Source organism: Pteropus vampyrus, unplaced genomic scaffold (genome assembly GCF_000151845.1).
Source record: "Pteropus vampyrus isolate Shadow unplaced genomic scaffold, Pvam_2.0 Scaffold736, whole genome shotgun sequence".
NCBI classification, from domain to species: Eukaryota; Metazoa; Chordata; class Mammalia; order Chiroptera; family Pteropodidae; genus Pteropus; species Pteropus vampyrus.
Window position 1 is genome coordinate 205,234 of NW_011889517.1, and position 17,719 is coordinate 222,952.

The 17,719-nt window shown below is 53.7% G+C and overlaps 1 protein-coding gene and 1 pseudogene across 1 annotated transcript; one reads left to right on the plus strand and one right to left on the minus strand.

Annotated features, from left to right (window-relative positions):
- Positions 1-2,743: 2,743 nt before the first annotated feature.
- On the plus strand, positions 2,744-12,108 carry NFATC4 (nuclear factor of activated T cells 4). Its single transcript, XM_011385537.2, has 10 exons — positions 2,744-3,138; positions 4,238-5,333; positions 6,718-6,880; positions 7,499-7,698; positions 8,027-8,199; positions 8,662-8,802; positions 9,747-9,802; positions 10,080-10,206; positions 10,399-10,980; positions 11,709-12,108. The coding sequence occupies exons 1-10, from the start codon at positions 3,039-3,041 to the stop codon at positions 11,774-11,776; spliced, it is 2,706 nt and encodes a 901-aa protein (XP_011383839.1). The 5' UTR covers positions 2,744-3,038; the 3' UTR covers positions 11,777-12,108.
- A 4,284-nt stretch (positions 12,109-16,392) lies between these two features.
- Positions 16,393-17,012, minus strand: LOC105309411 (annotated as a pseudogene).
- Between the last annotated feature and the right edge of the window lie 707 nt (positions 17,013-17,719).

The following is a 17,719-nucleotide window of genomic DNA, read 5'->3' on the forward strand; positions in this document are numbered from 1 at the left end:
CCTACTTTTGTTCCTTGGGATTGCTTTCCACAATAAACTACCTGCATCTCTGTTCTCATCTCAGGCTCTGCTTTTTGGAGGAGCCCAGCCTAAGATAGATTCCTATGTAAAATATGGTGTAGTGGAATTAGCGCCGGACGAGGACCCAGGAAGTCTGGGTTCCAGACTTAGCTTTGCCTCTAATCTCATAGGAAGAGATGGGCGCTTTTATCACCATTTTCGGATGCACATGTATTGACAGGTAAAGGTCTCCAAGCCATTTGTTAACTGAGAAAAAAAAGCAAGGCAAGAAAAACGCTTGTAGCATAATCTCATGTGCATAAAGGGAGCAGCTGTGTATACATATATGTTAGTAAATGTATTCAAAATGGTGGAGTATAATGGTTTACTATATATTTTTGTGTGTCTCAGGTCATTTACAAGGACAATAGATCTTGTGTAATTAAAAAAAAAAAAGAAGCGTCCACCTCCACCTCCAAGGCATTTGAATCAAGCTTGTGAAAGTGCAGCGCAGAAGATAAAGCGCTGCACAAAGCACCTGGTGAAGAGAGCCGAGCTGTGTTCAGGTGTGCGCGCTAGGGGGCAGCGGAGCAAGCACAAACGGGAGGCCCGCGAGAACCCTGGAACTGCCGGAGGGAGCATGGCTGGGATTTTGTGATCACCAGGGGGCAGAAGTGTAGGGCAACCTAAACCTACAGCTACCCGCTCTTCTCCAGGCAGGACAGGACACAAGTCATAAATTCCATCCCCCTGCTGCAGCCCAGACAAACTGGAGAGTTTTCAGAGTCAAGAGTATCCCCCCAACACACTTCCCCGAGTGAAGCTTGGCAACCTGAACAGTCTTCAGGCTCTTTTGTACCACATTTGCGCTCCACAACTCTCCCCTTTGCTTCTCGCCCTCCCCCAACACCCGCAGAGGGGAAATTGAGTCACTGGGAGGCGAGGCCAGAGTCGCGGGGGGAATGTGCGCGGACGCCAGCCCTCAGGGCCTTCCAGATGCTAGGAGGAGGGGGAGGTTCTCCAGGAAAATATACAAAGGGGGTGAGAGAAGGAGGCGGCTGGCTGGGCAGGAGCTGAGCCAGACACATGGAGAAACGCTGCCCAGGATCAAAGGAAATATGACATTTGAAAAGAATGTGCGTGTCTGCTTGTTCTACGGAGGGGCGCGCGGGGGAGACGTGGGGAACAGCCAGGCCTGGGTCTGGATCTGGGTGGGGGTCTCTACCCTGCCCTTCTCGCCTCCGCTTCCCACCTCCCTCTGCCCCAAGGTTGGTCACGGGTCTCAGGGTGTTCCTCGCTTTCCCTCCCCATGTGTCTCTCCTTCCTTTATTTCCGAGATGAAGCTGGAAGGAAAATGTAACCTGAGGAGACCAACCAAAGGGGGGAAAAATCGAACCAGGCCACCTCCCCGCTCGGCCTCGGAACATTCTTCTCTCCCCGCGGGCCGGGCCTCTTCTCCCCGCCCCTACAGCGTCGCAGCCCTGGGCTCGGAGCAGGGGCAGCTCCGCACGTCACTGGGGTCCCTGGGGGCTGGGGGGTCCCCAGGGCGGGCCAGAGGGAGGACGGGAGGGAAGGGAGGCGATCCGCCTCCGCAATTGCGGAGCTCCGGCCCCCCGGGCCAGCCCTCCCCTCTTCCCCTGCCCGGCTGAGCCTGTTTCTCATTAGAGTAACGGGCGCGGTCCCCGCCCGGCTCCTGAGTGTTTGTAAACGTCTGACCCGAGGGCCATCGCTTAACCCTTTAGGTGCAGGGCTGGGGCCCCGCCGGAGGCACGGCCCTGAGCCGGAAGGATTTAGATTAAAGAACACAGCGGCCTGTTGAGAGGTTTAAAGTGTACGATCTTTTTGGGGGGTAATGGTAACATCCCACTCCGTCCCCCGTCCGAATCGCAAATCTCGAACTAACTCCCTAATACAACAGGGCCTCTCCATGCCTGCCCTTCCTAGAAACTCCAGTTCGAGTCTTTCTTCCTCCTCCTGCCCAGGTGACAGGTGTCCCACCCTGGGGCCCTCCAGGTCAATGGGCTCCAGACTTTTAGTAAACCTGGCCAGGATTTTCAGGAGAGCCGGAGCGGGATGCCATAGGGTCAAAGACTCAGTCCAGACTACAGTTCTAGGGAGGAGGGAGTCGGCTCCCGTGGAGGCTAATTAATATCCCCTCTGGGTGGCTGGGACAAGGGCAGCGGTAAAGCCCGGCCTGGATCATTGCCCATGAGGGGCTGTGGACCTACTACGGTTCCCCAGAACAGCTAAATATTCTTCACCTTCAGGGGAAACGCACGAAACAGCGGGTGGAGGGGCAGACTTGGCAGGGCAAAGGCTTTCAGAAGGCCCAGGCAGGGAGGCCTCAGGCGAGGGACTTTAAAGGAATGGCCTTTCCCTCTTCAGAGTAGCCTGGAGCCACTCTGCACCCCAGAACCCGCTTGGCCTCAGGCTTGAGGAAAGGGGAGGAGAGATAGTCCTTTCTAACTAGTTGCTGGCTGCAGAGCTCCTTCAGAACTTAAGAGTCTTCCGTGGACCATCTGGGCCCAGGATGTGGCCCCTTTAAGGCGCTGGGACCCGGAGCCCCTGAACTTAGACTAAGTTGGGGGGCGGTGAAGGTAGTACTCCCTGTGGGAAATGATTGTCACAACTGCGGGCCAATGGGCATCATTATGGTCGTACCGCGGTTGAGGAACCGTTTTCCAATTCAGTTTTGTTCTTTTTTTTTTTTTTTTTTTGAGGGGGAGGGACTGGAGAGAGAATAGAGGGAGGGGGAGGACGAGGGGCGCGTGGTTTTCCCATCTCATCCCAGGAGGCGGGGCTGGAGCATCCTGGGCAGCCAATCAGAGACAGGCCGGGGGGGGGCGCTTTGAAGAAGTTTTGGGGAAAAAAGTTTGGAAAAGTTTCTATAATAACTAGGGGGCGTCCGGAGGGAGGCGGCAGCGGCGGAGGAGGGGGCGTCTCAGAGAAGGGGAGGGAGGGAGCCACGGGTGAAGCGACGCCAGCCGTGAGCTTACCCCTCCCATCCAGACCGGGACCCGGGGGCTCTGGCCGGATCCATGGGGGCAGCAAGCTGCGAGGATGAGGAGCTGGAATTTAAGCTGGTGTTCGGGGAGGAAAAGGAAGCCCCTCCGTTGAGCACGGGGGGGCCGGGGGAAGGTTAGTGCGGGTCTGGGAAGGGGTCTTGGGTCAGTGAGGGAAAGGCCTGGGGATCCCGAGTCTGGGGACTTCAGGGCAGCAAGCCTGGGGTGGGGGTTGAGGGAGTCAGAGGTTGAGGGGAGTCGTTGGGCTCGGGGGTCTGTGGAAGTCTGCGGGGGCCGGGCACCACTTTCTCCTTTTTAGGTCGTGACTGAAGTGGGGGTGGGGGTGCGCTGGCTGCGCGCCGCCTCTCGGCTGGCCGACTGTCACTGGGATGGGGGGCGGGCGGGAACAGAGCCCCGGCGCCGCCGGGGGAAGGGGAGGTGGGGCTCTGGAGCTTGCCCCTTGTGGACAGAGCCCTGGGCCAGCAGACCCAACGCCCGGGGCCGGGGGCGCTCTCAGGTCCCTCCTGGGAGCCCTTCCCCCTCCCCTGTCTGGCCGCAATGAGAGGCAGATGGCGGGGACTGAGCCGGGGGCGGCGGCCGCCTCTCGCACGGAATCCTCGCGGCCCGCGACCCCCCTCCCTCGCCCCCAGCTGGGTCGGCACGCAGCACCCCCTCGGCTGCATCCCCGCCCCTAGATTTGGGGGGGAGCGAGGGAGGAGCCACCTCCCCTCGTCACCACTGCTCTGGCGCCCCCCCTCCCCTGGCCACCGTTGCGATGGCAACCGGGGCTCCTGCCAGCGCCGTTTGGGGGTTTGGGAACCGCTGCTAATTGGGTTCATGTGTGAGTCGCCCCCAGCCCAGCCCAGCGTCTCTCTAAACACGCCTCCAGGCCCGGCTCCAGCCCCTCTCCACTCGCCTTCCTCCCTCACCTTAAGACCCACCAGGTCTGGTACCCGAGGTCTAAGGGCCGGGGTCTCAGAGTGTGAGGTTCTCCCAGTGGGAAAAAGCCTGGCACATCTGAATCTATCTCCTCCAGCTTCTGAGGTCCAACTTTGCTTCTGTCTTTGTGGCTCTAAAGAGCACCCCAGAGACTCTTCTTTGCTGAGGAGGGGGTAGCATACAGGACTTGGGGTGGGGTGGCCACTCAAGGAACCTAGACATCTCACTCGCTTCTCTCTCTCCCCATCTTCTGTGGCATCCCGTCTCTCTGTCCCTTTTCCTTTCCATTTTGACAGAACTGGACTCAGAGGATGCCCCACCATGCTGCCGTCTGGCCCTGGGAGAGCCCCCTCCCTATGGCGCTGCCCCTATTGGCATTCCTCGGCCACCACCCCCTCGGCCTGGCATGCACTCACCACCACCCCGCCCAGCCCCCTCACCTGGCACTTGGGAGAGCCAGCCAGCCCGATCAGTGAGGCTGGGGGGGCCAGGAGGGAGCTCTGGGGGGACTGGGGGAGGCCGTGTCCTTGAATGCCCAAGCATCCGTATCACTTCCATCTCTCCCACGCCTGACCCGCCAGCCACGCTGGAGGACAACCCTGATGCGTGGGGGGATGGCTCCCCCAGGGATTACCCCCCGCCAGAAGGCTTTGGAGGCTACCGAGAGGCAGGGGGCCAGGGAGGGGGCGCCTTCTTCAGCCCGAGCCCTGGCAGCAGCAGCCTGTCCTCGTGGAGCTTCTTCTCGGATACCTCTGATGAGGCAGCCCTGTATGCGGCATGCGATGAGGTGGAGTCTGAGCTAAATGAAGCAGCCTCCCGCTTTGGCCTGGGCTCCCCGCTGCCCTCGCCCCGGGCCTCCCCTAGGCCATGGACCCCCGATGATCCCTGGAGCCTGTATGGTCCGAGCCCCGCAGGCCGAGGGCCGGAAGATAGCTGGCTACTCCTCAGCGCTCCTGGGCCCACCCCGGCCTCTCCACGGCCTGCCTCTCCATGTGGCAAACGGCGCTATTCCAGCTCCGGAACCCCATCTTCGGCCTCTCCAGCTCTGTCCCGCAGGGGCAGCCTGGGGGAGGAGGGGCCTGAGGCACCTCCACCACCCCCATTGCCTCTGGTCCGGGACCCTGGCTCTCCTGGCCCCTTTGACTATGTGGGAGCCCCACCTGTGGAGAGCATCCCCCAGAAAACCCGGCGGACTTCCAGCGAGCAGGCGGTGGCCCTGCCTCGTTCTGAGGAGCCTGCCTCATGCAATGGGAAGCTGCCTTCTGGAGCCGAGGAGGCTGCAGCTCCTCCAGGGGGTCCTCGGAAGGAGGTGGCCGGCATGGACTACCTGGCAGTGCCTTCCCCTTTGGCTTGGTCCAAGGCCCGGATTGGGGGACACAGCCCCGTCTTCAGGTGAGGGTTGTGTCTGGCACCATTGCTGTTTCCAGCCATCACACTGCATGAGCAAGAGAGTCAAGACGTGGGTCTGAACAGAGGTCCTAGTTCTATGCTTTCGGCATTTTAAAAGAAAATCTGCAACCAGCTTGACTGCTTCAATTTACTCAGTTTTAGGGAGAACTGAAAACAAACAGCATGCTGTCTACAAACCGGTGATCTTTTCCAAAAGAATAATCATTCCCTGTGGATCAGTTAGAAAAAGCCTCCCACCAGCACTACTTAGGGAAAGGGGGAGTTCCTCTAGGATGTACCCCATCCCCAGCTCTGGGCTTGCACTGGCTGGGCATGGACCATGGGCTGGATTTAAGCTCTTCATTGGGTAGCAGGAAGCTCCCTTCTCTAACGCTTAATTTCTAAAGCATAACTTGTGCTTTAAAAGCATAGATGCTAATTTGAATTAAAATAGCATGTATTTACAAGTCAAACATTCATATTAAAACAAGCAGTTCTTGCATTCTTCTACTCCTTTTACCCTCAAAGAACCCTGCCTATTTCAATAATCCTAAACCGTGGGATGTCAGGTTGAGTTGGCTCCATCCAGAAAAGTTTCCTTTGGAAAGAAACCCTAAGATCTGCTTCCTTGGGTTCCTATAGGGCAGGGTATCTTGCCCTCAGCACTAGGTATTTTGAGCAAGACAATTTTTTTTTTGTTGTTGTTCTGAGAGCTGTACTGGACATTGTGGGATGGTTTAGCAGCATCCCTGGCCTCTACCTACTAGATGCTTAGTAGCACCCCCTCCCCTAGTTGTGACAAGCAAAAATGTTTCCAGACATTGCCAAATATCACCTGGGGGCAATTACCAGTTGAGATCCCCTGGCCTAGGGTATCTGGGAGCTCAGTACAGGAAAGTTGCACATCTTTAGCCCCCAGCTCCTGGAACGGACCTGTCCAGCCCCAACTAGTGGAATAGGTACTGGCCTGGGAACTGGCTTGCTTGACCCACTGTGTTCTATCATCTGGGTCTCAGTTTCTTTATTTGAAAAACAAAGGGGTTAATCTCTGAGGCCTTTTCTGATCTGAAATGGTACTTCTTTACTTGACTCTTCCCATCCAGGCCTGAGGATTAGGATGGGCTTGGGGTTCCTCCGTATTCAGGTAAACCCTTGCCACCTGAGACCCTGTGCTCAGAGCTGGAAAGGAGGGAGTCTTAGGCCTGGTGCCATCTTCCACACCCTCATCTTGAGGGTCTCTGAGGGGCTTTTGGATTGTTTTATTTCTGCTGCAATTTCTCCCACATCCATACCCCTTCCTCCCTCACCACCCAGGGATCTGGGATCCAGCACTGTTCTGACCTGGGTCTGAGGCTGCAGATAACCAGTGCTCTTCTCTCCTGTCCAGGACCTCTGCCCTACCCCCGCTGGACTGGCCTCTGCCCAGCCAGTATGAGCAGCTGGAACTGAGGATTGAGGTGCAACCTAGAGCCCACCACCGGGCCCACTATGAAACAGAGGGCAGCCGAGGTGCTGTCAAAGCTGCCCCTGGTGGTCATCCCGTAGTCAAGGTAAGGGGCAGGGGCCAGGCTTGATAGCCTTTCTCCTCTGCAGTCCCAGATCCCTGCAGATGGGCTCCAGCTGTGCAGACCCGTGGCACTGCCCTTTCCCACACTCCCTCTCAGCAGTGACCCTGCAGGCAGCTTGGGGGTGGAGCTGGAGTTGGGGGAGGAAGGGTGCCCTTCAAGGACCCGGATATACTTTCTACTCCTCTGTCTTTCCACTCCCCCTTCCCCAACTCATCCCATGGGACACCAGCCTCATGTCTACTGTGGAAAATGGTGGCCTGCCAGATGTGGAGGAGGGCTTAGGCTGAGGCCAGAGTTCACTGGGAGTTAGGTTGTCTCTGTTGAGTTGGGCCAGTCTCTTGGAAGATTTTCCCCTTTGCCCAGCCCAGTTTGGGCCTTCTTCCAAGAATAACACTGTGAACTCCAGGCCACGTTTTCTCCACAACTGGTGCCCAATTCCCCCTGGGAATCCCTTCCAGGATGTCCTTTGTCTTTTACCATCTTCACCGCCTCCTCCACCGGACTCCACCCCCCACCCCCCACCCCACTGAAAACCCAGAGATGAATGATGGATGAGACAGTGGGGATTTCAGTTGGATGGCCTCTGTCTCCCTCTGCCAGCTCCTAGGCTATAATGAGAAGCCACTGACCCTACAGATGTTCATTGGCACTGCTGATGAAAGGAACCTGCGGCCTCATGCCTTCTATCAGGTGCACCGGATCACTGGCAAGATGGTAGCCACAGCCAGCTATGAAGCTGTAGTCAGTGGTACGAAGGTGTTAGAGATGACCTTGCTTCCCGAGAACAACATGGCAGCTAAGTAGGTCCCTATTCCACTTCCCCTCAGTCTTTAGGCTTTAGGACCAGTCTTTTCCATGGGGCCTTAGCTAGGCTTACTCTTCCTCTTCTCAGAGGAGCTAGACGACATCCATAGGAGCAGTTTCGGGCCTTCTCGCCATCTGGAAGAGGACTTTTGGAGCTGGGGAGCACACTGGAGAGGCCATCTCTGGGTTAAAATAGACGCCCTAGGCTTCCAGAGAAGATCTTCAGGGCTTTGAGTAGAGAGTGAGGGCTTCCATCTCGTGAGGAGTAGGCATTACCATTCTTGCTTCAGCTGGGAGGGCTTTGCCTTCCGTTCTTTGCTACAGCATTGACTGTGCTGGAATCCTGAAGCTTCGGAATTCAGACATTGAGCTGCGGAAGGGTGAGACGGACATCGGACGCAAGAACACACGTGTGCGGCTGGTGTTCCGGGTACATGTGCCCCAGGGCAATGGGAAGGTCGTCTCTGTGCAGACTGCATCAGTGCCCATCGAGTGCTGTGAGCAAAGAGGCCTTATGCCATCTCTCTATCTCTTGCGACCCTCTTATCTGTGTATCTGTCTGTTCACCCATTTCTTCTGCCTAGTGTCCTGTGCCCTATCTCTCTTGGGTAGCCCTGTAAAGGACTTAGCCTTTATTTCTATCCTGGAGGGGTGGAGGCAGTGTTCTAATTTGCCCCTACTGCATGCAGACTCTGTCTCGGCAGGGTCAAAGTGGCCCTTTCCTCCCTCTGCCCTGGGTGGCTCTGTGCACTTGTTTGGATAACTCTCTAGTCCATCCTGTTTACCTCTCTCTGCTGTGCGTGTGTGGGGGCGGGGGAGCTCCTTACATGGTTGGTGCTACCCCAGGGACTCCATTGGTTTACCTGTGTGTCTGCTGCTGAGGAGGGCTCCTCCAGGGCCCTGTGGTGGGGGCAGAGGAGGCTGTCCTCTCCATACCCAGCCCAGCCACTGCTCTGCAGCCCAGCGCTCGGCACAGGAGCTGCCCCAGGTGGAGGCTTATAGCCCCAGTGCCTGCTCTGTGAGAGGAGGAGAGGAACTAGTGCTGACTGGCTCCAACTTCCTGCCAGACTCCAAGGTGGTGTTCATTGAGAGAGGCCCTGGTGAGTACCCACTGGGGAGGGGAGTGCAGGCAGGAAGTATTGGAACAGGCAGGTGAAAGATCTCTGGCACTGTCACTAAACTAGCTAGTTGAGCCTCAGTTTCCTTCTCTGTAAAATAGGGCGGACAGACCGTCTTTCCTCTTGTACTGTCTGCTTCATGGGCATTACAGTAATCTAAAATGCTCAGGATAGTGAACAAATGTGAGAAATACAGAAATACACATTCTATTTATTAAAGAAGAGTTGGCTTTGAGATAATTGACCCCCATGTGGGGTAGGGTTCGTGAGGAGAAGGGAAGAGTTGACTTACATCCACATAGCCCCGCACTGAGCTCTTCCTGAGTTATGAGCCTAGCAGCACAGCTATGATTATGAGAGCTTATGAAGTACCCCAAGATAGAGCTGCAGGGGTGGAGAAAGGGAAGACTGAGGGGCCTAGGTGTACCCACCAACCTGAGGCCTTTGCCCTCCCTCAGCCCTGACCACCAAGAACCCTAGCCTCTACATTCAAATATGGCGCCCTGGGACCATGTCAGAGCAGATTCAGTGGTGCTGGGGCATGAGACTTGAGGTCTCATTGCCTTCCTTCAAGCTAGGACCCTTCCCTACCCTTGAATGTCCTCCCAGCACTATCATGGGTGTGGATGTTTGGAGCTTGGTAGGAGGTTTCAAGAGTTGCTTCTGTCACCTACTCCCTCTGGTCCCTAGACTGGCCCTGCCATTTCTCTTGGTCTGTGTTTGCTGCTCTATGTCTTGCAGACAGTTTTAAACTCTGCCTCTTGCAAATTGATTGAGTAAACATGCGGTGGGCCCCTCTGTGAGCCAGGCCTTGTAGGGGCCTTCTGGGTCTGGCCTTGGCTCTAGCAAGAGGGAAAATGACAGGGGACTGGGAAGGGGGCAGGGGCCCTACAGCTGAGCTGGAGCTCCCTGTTCCTCCTGCACAGATGGAAAGCTGCAATGGGAGGAGGAGGCCACAGTGAACCGGTTGCAGAGCAATGAGGTACCAGTGTCACTGGGGTGCCCACCCTGGGGGCAGGGCAGGGACGAAGTCAGGGAATTCCCAGCTGTGTCCCTTGCCCATGGGAAAGGACTCCAGAAGAGACCTGTTCTTTTCTAGAGAGGGCAGTCTGGCCACTCTGGAGGCAGGTTCATCTTTAGGGAATGAACTTTGCTCCTTAGCAAGTGGAAAAAGCCAGGAGGCAGATTTTGTCCTTGAAAGGACTGGGCTGAGCCTAGGTCCTTGAGGGCTTCCTGCCTCATCCTCTGCTCCTCCCCAGGTGACACTGACTCTGACTGTCCCTGAGTACAGCAACAAGCGGGTGTCCCGGCCCGTCCAGGTCTACTTTTATGTCTCCAATGGGCGCAGGAAGCGCAGCCCTACCCAGAGTTTCAAGTTCCTGCCTGGTGCGCTCTAGGACAGCCCACGATGGGGTTTGGGGATATGGGGAGCCGTGGTAGGGCAGAGGGACGCCATGCCCCCATAGTGAGGGGTTGGAGGATGGAGGAAACCTGGGGATGGAAGATAGATGAAGGGTGTGCAGTGGGGAGCCTGCCAGCCTTCTCACCAATTTGTCCTCCTGCTTCCCATCCACCCAGTGATCTTCAAGGAGGAGCCACTACCAGACCCATCTCTCCGGGGCTTCCCTTCAGCATCGGGCCCCTCCTTTGGCAATGACATGGACTTCTCACCACCCAGACCCCCCTATCCCTCCTATCCTCATGAAGACCCTGCTTATGAAACTCCTTACCTGTCAGAAGGCTTCAGCTATGGCACACCCCCTCTGTACCCCCAGACAGGGCCTCCACCATCCTACAGACCTGGCCTTCGGATGTTCCCTGAGACTGGGGGTACTACGGGTTGTGCCCGCCCACCTCCAGTCTCTTTCCTTCCCCGGCCCTTCCCTAATGACCCGTATGGGGGACGGGGCTCCCCTTTTCCCCTGGGGCTGCCATTCCCTCCTCCAGCCCATTTCCGGCCTCCACTGCCTTCTTCCCCAACGTTGGAAGGCCCCTTCCCTCCCCAGAGTGGTGCTCATCCCACACCTGCTGAGGGATACAATGAGGTAGGGCCAAGCTATGGCCCTGGGGAGGGGGCTCCGGAGCAGGAGAAATCCAGGGGTGGCTACGGCAGCGGCTTCCGAGACAGTGTCCCTATCCAGGGTATCACGCTGGAGGAAGGTGGGTGTGGGACTGGGGACTGCAAGTGTGAGTGTGTGCAAGAGATTGCTCTGCATGTTTGCTGAGGGCTGGAGCTTGGCTTCCCAGAGATTGGGCATCCTTGATCCCTCAGGGCCAGTTGGAGGGTCTTAGGAGGCAAGTACTTGGTGCATGTGTCTACCTGAACCCAGTTAACTTAATTCTGAAGGGTGCATGGAGTTTCTACTCCAACTCTTCTCCTGTTTCTGCCCCAGATTGCAAAATCTCAGGCTAGAAGTACTTTCAAGATCATTCAATCTAGCTCCCCAGTTTGCAGATTTAAGCACTGAATTTCAGACATGTGCAGTGGCTTGCCGAGGTCTCAGTCTAGTACGTTTTCCCTTGCCTCGGCTTCCCCCTAAACATAGTGACTGTAGTCAGGGTCGATGATGAGGAGCCTTCATATTTGGCCTCTCCTTTCTCCCACTGGCTACCCTACTTCTGGCCCTGCTGACAGTGATTGCCCTGACATTGCAGGCTGCTAAGCCAGCAGGAAAGGGCCAGAATGGGGGCCTGGGAACCCCACATGAGGGGAGTTGAGCAAGATTTGATTGGGAGCAAGTGTCAAGATACATTGGGGAAACTGAGACCCAGCGGAAGAGGAACCTAGAGGCATCATAGACTGAGGCCTGCCTGGAATAAATTGGGGGTCCCTGGTAAAGGAGGGGAGTTGCTCCTAGCCCAATCTCTCAACTGTCCCTCCTTTACAGTGAGTGAGATCATTGGCCGAGACCTGAGTGGCTTCCCTGCACCTCCTGGAGAAGAGCCTCCTGCCTGAACCTGTCGCCTGTCAATCCCACTGCCTCGCCCCACCCCCCAGCCCTGCCCACTTTCCCTTCATCCTGGGGTGGCGGTTCCAGAAGCTTGGGGACAATCTGGTTCTTTCCCCAGCTTTTGCCTTCTCTCCCCTGCCCTTCCTCCCTTCCCTAGCTGAGGTGTGGCCCCTGGGCCTGGTGCTGCCAGGGAGGGCTTGGGGAGAGAGAGCTTGGAGGACTGGGATGGGCGGAGACTGAGACTGGGTGAGAGGAGTGGCTGGAGTGAAGGCTGTGTACAGCCCTGGGTGCTGAAGTCTGGGGACAGGTCCATGGGTAATAAACTGCTCACTGATGAGTGCTTCAGGCTCTGTAACTCATTGGAGAGAAAGGTGGGGCAGCTTACTCTAGCCCTGGCCCAAGGAGGCTTAGGGGTTGGAAAGAAGTGGAATGTGACTTGGATCATTGCATCCCAAAGAGCTTCTCAGTACAGGGGGTTGGACAGGGTTTGAAGGGGCCCTAGAGGCTTCCTAATGGGTTAGGTTGGGGGCCAGATCTTTATTAGGTCTCTCCTCCCCAGGCATTCAGATTCTTGTAGGGGTTTTGGGATGGGGCCTGGGAATTTGTGTATTTTCAAGTTCCTTTCCCTTGCCACCACCCGGATGATTCTGATTCATAGCCAAGATCAGAAGACACCAGTCTCATCCTTCTACCTCATTTACAAAGAAGGAATCTGAGACTCAGAGAGAGAAGGGGCTTGCCCAAGGTCACATAGCTCATTAATAGCAGGTTGAATGCTGTAATCCTAGGCTCCTGCTCCAGGCCATCCTCAGACACCCTGACACATGGGGCTCAGTCCCCTGAAGCTTATCTCCCTGGAGTAGGGTTGTGGGTAAAGGAGGGCTGGCATGGGTCCATTCACAGTCTGGATTCTCGCACCTTTGGGAACTGTGAAAACGTTCTGGAAAGATCTGTGCTTCAGAGGTAGACTGCAGGAGTCAAGCAGCCAGCTCTGAGTGCCACTGGCTCTGGGACTCAGGGCATTGTATTAGCTTCTGACCTATCCTGTAGATATGCCCACATAGCATCACTGACAGGCCTGTGGTAAAAACCTGGTTTGTCACATCTTGATGGCCTATGGGGCCAAGTCTCCAGTGGGTTGGGGAAAGTCAGACCTTGTCATCCTTGCTCACTTGGAGCCTGGCATACAGTAGGCACTAGCCTGAGTTGGCTAGGCCCGCCGACAGGAGGCCATACCCAAAATACATTCAGGGAGTTAGTGCTCAGGAAACTGGTCTCACCTCAAGGCTGGTGGGCTCTCTATGTCCAGTGGTCCCAACAGGCCTGGCAAGTGCTCACGTATTCAAGGGTGGGTGTGACAGAAGCTAGCTCTGGAAGGGAGCATAAGAGAAACAGGATGGTACTCGGCAACAATGAGTTTACCTTCCTTAACACAAACTGCTGTGAACCAAACATATCGAGTGATCAGCTACTTTTCAAAGATACCCTTCAGCAAGGACCGGAGTTATTACCTCATAATCTCCACGTCAGCGGGGACCCTGGGATACATGTGCCTTATCCAGCATTCTTCAACTTCCCTCCACCTCCGAGATCTCTAATAAGGGGTGAATCAACTTCTGTGAACAAAAGTTGTCGTGATTGGGACTCGCTGCCTCCCAAGGCAGCCAATTTCATTTTCTGCCAGGGTGCTGCCATTCATTCATTGCTAGACATTAATCAAGCAGCTACTAAGTGCCAGCCAATGAGTCCTGGAGGACCTCTTAGCCTCGTGGGGCAACAGTAAGTCAACAGCTCATTATAACTCAACAGTCCAACTCAGCAAATATTTCTGCTAGGATGTCAGGCTTTGGTGAGGGGGCAGTGAATAATTTTATTATGGGATGCAGAAGAATCAGAGAGCAGGGCTACTCCACCCAGTTGTGGGAGCTAGAGGGAACTTTAGGGGTAACTTCTAGATTGAGATGTGAAGCATGACCAGACCGAGAGCCGAGAAAGGCAGGCCAGGCAGAGCCACCAAATAGGTCAGGTCCTGGAGGAGAGAGGCAAATAAGGAAGGCTGACAGATGGAGGGCTTGCCACACTTGGAGGACCAAGAGAGATTCTGTGTGATGGGGATGGGGGAGAGGTTAAGTTCTAGAAGTGGGGGACTCTAAAGAGGAACTAGATTCTGAGGCGCCTCATAGCCACGCCGGGGAATTTAGATTTATTTAGAAGGATAGCAGAAGCTTTCCTGCTAGATGGTAGGCCTTAAGCTGGGAATCATACAATAGATTTGCCATAATGTTCCTCCTCGGTTTGAGGTGGCATCTGCTTCCCTGTGACTGCTCTGCAAGGCACTTTACAGGCCTAACCCCTCTTCCCATTCGAATCCTGTTGTGGGTTAGTCTCCCAAGAACATTGTCTCTTCCCAGGATCCCTACAGACATCTAGCCCCCTGAGGCTGGAGTTAGGGGAGGAGAAGGATGGTGAATCTTCAGCTGGTGCAGGAAGACTTTTTTGGCCAGGGTTTCTCAAAGTGTGGTCTGAGGATTACTTGCATTTGAATCACTGCAGTGCATGCGTGCATGTGTGTGTGTGTGTGTGTGTGTGTGTGTGTGTGTGTGTGTTTTGTTTTGATTTTTAATATAGATTCCTACGTAACCCTTGACTTTCTCAATTATATACTCCAGGGGACAGGCCTAGGGAACTTCATTTTAAAGAGTACCCTAGGTGATTCTTCAGCGCAGGAAAGTTTGAGAACTAGAGTCAATTATCAATTAAGTGTCAGCTCTTCCTACTTCAGACTCTGCAATAACTCCCTGCCCTCTTCTCACAAATCTTGTCTGGGTTGTCGTGGGTGGAGGGTCACCTGGAAAAGTGTACTTACGAGAGGGGAAGGGCATACACATTCCTAGCATTGCAACTCATCTATCCCCTCACTGGCTCTGTCTTGCTGCTTAGATAATCTAAGATGGTCTCAGGGACAGCCTGGAAGCCTGGTGCAGGAGCAGCCGCCCCTGGAGCTTACTGAGTCTCCTTCTCTGGCTGGAACTCTGGGCCTCCAGGATGCCTGGGGAAGGGACAGTGGCAAGCCTTCCAGTTGGGTTTTGGGCTCTGCTTGGAGTGGGTTCTGTGGCGCCTTGGAGCCTGCCCCTGGACCTAGGCTGCAGAGAAACAGCATCTTGCGCACTTCCGGGATATTGCAGATGTGAGAAGTGCACAAGGGTTTAGCTGCTTTTTTGGAAGCTGGTTTTAGTAGTCTCTGTGTCTGATTGCTCACTTAGTCAATTCCCCACAAAGTCTTCCTGGGCCCCTGCTGTTTGCCAAACCCTGTGCTAGGTGCGAGAAACATGGCCATCACTTTGGGGACAATGCAGTCACTGATGGGAGACCTCCCTGCCTGAAGATGGGGGTTTGTTCTGAGCTGTCTGAGAGGCAGAAATGATCTGTTGCTATGGAAACGCTGGGACAGAGCCCAAGGGGAAGAGTCAAAGAACATTTTACAAGGATAGGTGATTTAAGCCGGGTCTTTAAGGAAGAGTGGGAGTTTTCTGGGTAAACAAGGTAAGGATAAGAGAGGGGGGTGCATGCCTGGGAGTTAAAGCTTATGAAGTCAGGACCATACAGGTAGGAAGGAATCAGGATGCTATAATAAGCTATGTTACAGAATGTGAATAACGGAGTCACTCATTTGGTTAAAAGGTCTACAGGTGTGTGTGTGTGTGTGTGTGTGTGTGTGTGTGTGTGTGTGTGTGTGTGTAATTTAAGATTTAGAAGGTGTGTGTAGAGAGAGTGGTAGGGAGACCAGAAAGAAAGGTTTTGCAGTGGTTCAGACAAGAGAAGTCTGGGCTGTAGCTACTGCTTAGCTCAGCGTTACAGGATGACCTATTCCTAACAGGGGCTAGGAAAAGTCCTGGGCTGAAGTCTTAGCTCAACCAACTATCTGTGTGATATCTAGTACATCTGACACCTAATTGAGACCTAGCTGCCGTATGTAAATGTTTACTGAGTTCCTACCACATATCAGCCTCTATGCTAGCTGCTGGGGATAGAACGGTGAGTGAGACAAACATGGTTTCTTCCTGCATGGAACTCAAGGGTTACTAGGCAATTATGAAACAAGGTGTAATGGTGGGGAAGCACTGGGGCTCTGGATCTCACAGAAAAGTCACTGAATCTGTTCTCTCCCTCTGCTTGTGTATCTCTTGTAGCAATGGTGGATGACTATATTTTGAGAAAATCTGTTGGATCCATCTGTTTTGGGGGAAAAAAACATTCTCTGAAAGGAATAGATATTCCCAATGTCAGTTATCCTAGAATAAGAACATCCAGAGTCAGGAAAAGTAAATTTGTCACTCAGGCTATGGGTAGAATTTGAAGGAGCATCTCTATGCTTCTCTATCCTGGGCTTGAACTCTGAGGAATCTAGTTAGGCCTGAGTCTGTCCAAGTGGCCTCTATCACAGTGAGGCAGGATCCTGGCAGGGCATGAAGGTAGGGGTCAAGGTGAAACAAAGTGGCAGCCCCATGTCTAGGCGGCACTTCATTTTTAAATTCCTCTGAGTAATTCGTTTTAGCATTTTTTTTTTTTTGCATCTGTTGAATTTATGCAGCATAACCACAGAAGTATTGTCTTTGTGCTGTCACACAGTCACAAACACAGATACAGCACAATATTCATATTTAGCACAAGTGCGTTCCTTCTGAGGCTCATTTATATGATATGTCTTCATATATAGCAGTCCATCATTTAAATATAATGGATATTTTCAATGCCAATTCCTTTGTTGACTTTCTCCATATCTCCTGCAGAGATCTTCATGACTCTGACACACAAAGCATACTGTTTTCCTTCTGCCATGATAGCAACAATCGCATCTACTGTAGCAGGGTAAAGTTTAGCTCCAGGAGAAGTTAAACCTGGACACATGACATTTGCTCCGCTAAGTACAAATTTGACGGCTCCTTTCTCAACCTACAGGTGTGGCAGGATAAAAGGATATTTGTGAAGTAATCTTAGGGTTAGATAAAAAGGTCCTTCTTTTTGTCTAAAAAACAGTAACTCTCCACTTACTGTAAGGATTTCTATATGTTCGTGGCATCATGCTATTTTGGCAGAATCTTTCTTAGGCACGATTTGATTAAACCATGTTTCAATACCTAAAGATGGCTCTATCAAATAGTTCTTAGGACCCTTTATAACTGAGGTTTTCACCTGGATGCAGTTGGACACATTTTCTTTTTCATCAAATTTCTTGAACATGATCCAAGGTGAAGGGGGCAACGATAGGGAAAGGCCCAGAATGGGGGAAAAATTGAATTAGCAAGGGTCTGGCAGACCCCCTTACACGAAGAAGGCACTGACAATTGGAGCTGTTGTCATCCATGTTAGCCTTTTTTAAATGTCTTGGTTTCCTAGGGCTGTCATAACTAAGCACCACAAAACTGGGAGGTTTAAAACAATAGAAACCTATTCTCTCATTGTTTAGGAGGCCAGAAGTTCAAAATCAAGTAGTTAGCAGAATTGGTTCCTTTTGGTGGCTCTAAGGGAGTATCTATTCCAGTCCTCTCTCTTAGCTTCTCATAGTTACTGACAATCTTTGGTGTTCTTTGGGTTGTAGAAGCATCACTCTAATCTCTGCCTCTGTCATTATATGGAAGTTTTCCGTGTCTCTTCTGTGTCTCTGTGTCCACATTTCCCTTATAAAGACATCAATCATTGGATTTAAGGCCCACCCTAAATCATAAAGAAGAGAGACCTTCTTCCTTCCTAGTGGGATCTGGCTGAGCTTCAAGTCTTACTTGGCTGTGCCCTGGAGCGAATGGCAGCCTCTCCACTGGAGACTGCCCTGGGGTGAACAGTGCCAGGGTTATCACCCAGGAATGCTAGGAAGGTGACGGACACTAGGGGGCAGCAGTAACAAGGTGGAAGGTGGGGTGAGAAGGCAGAAGGAGAAAGGTTAGAGAAAG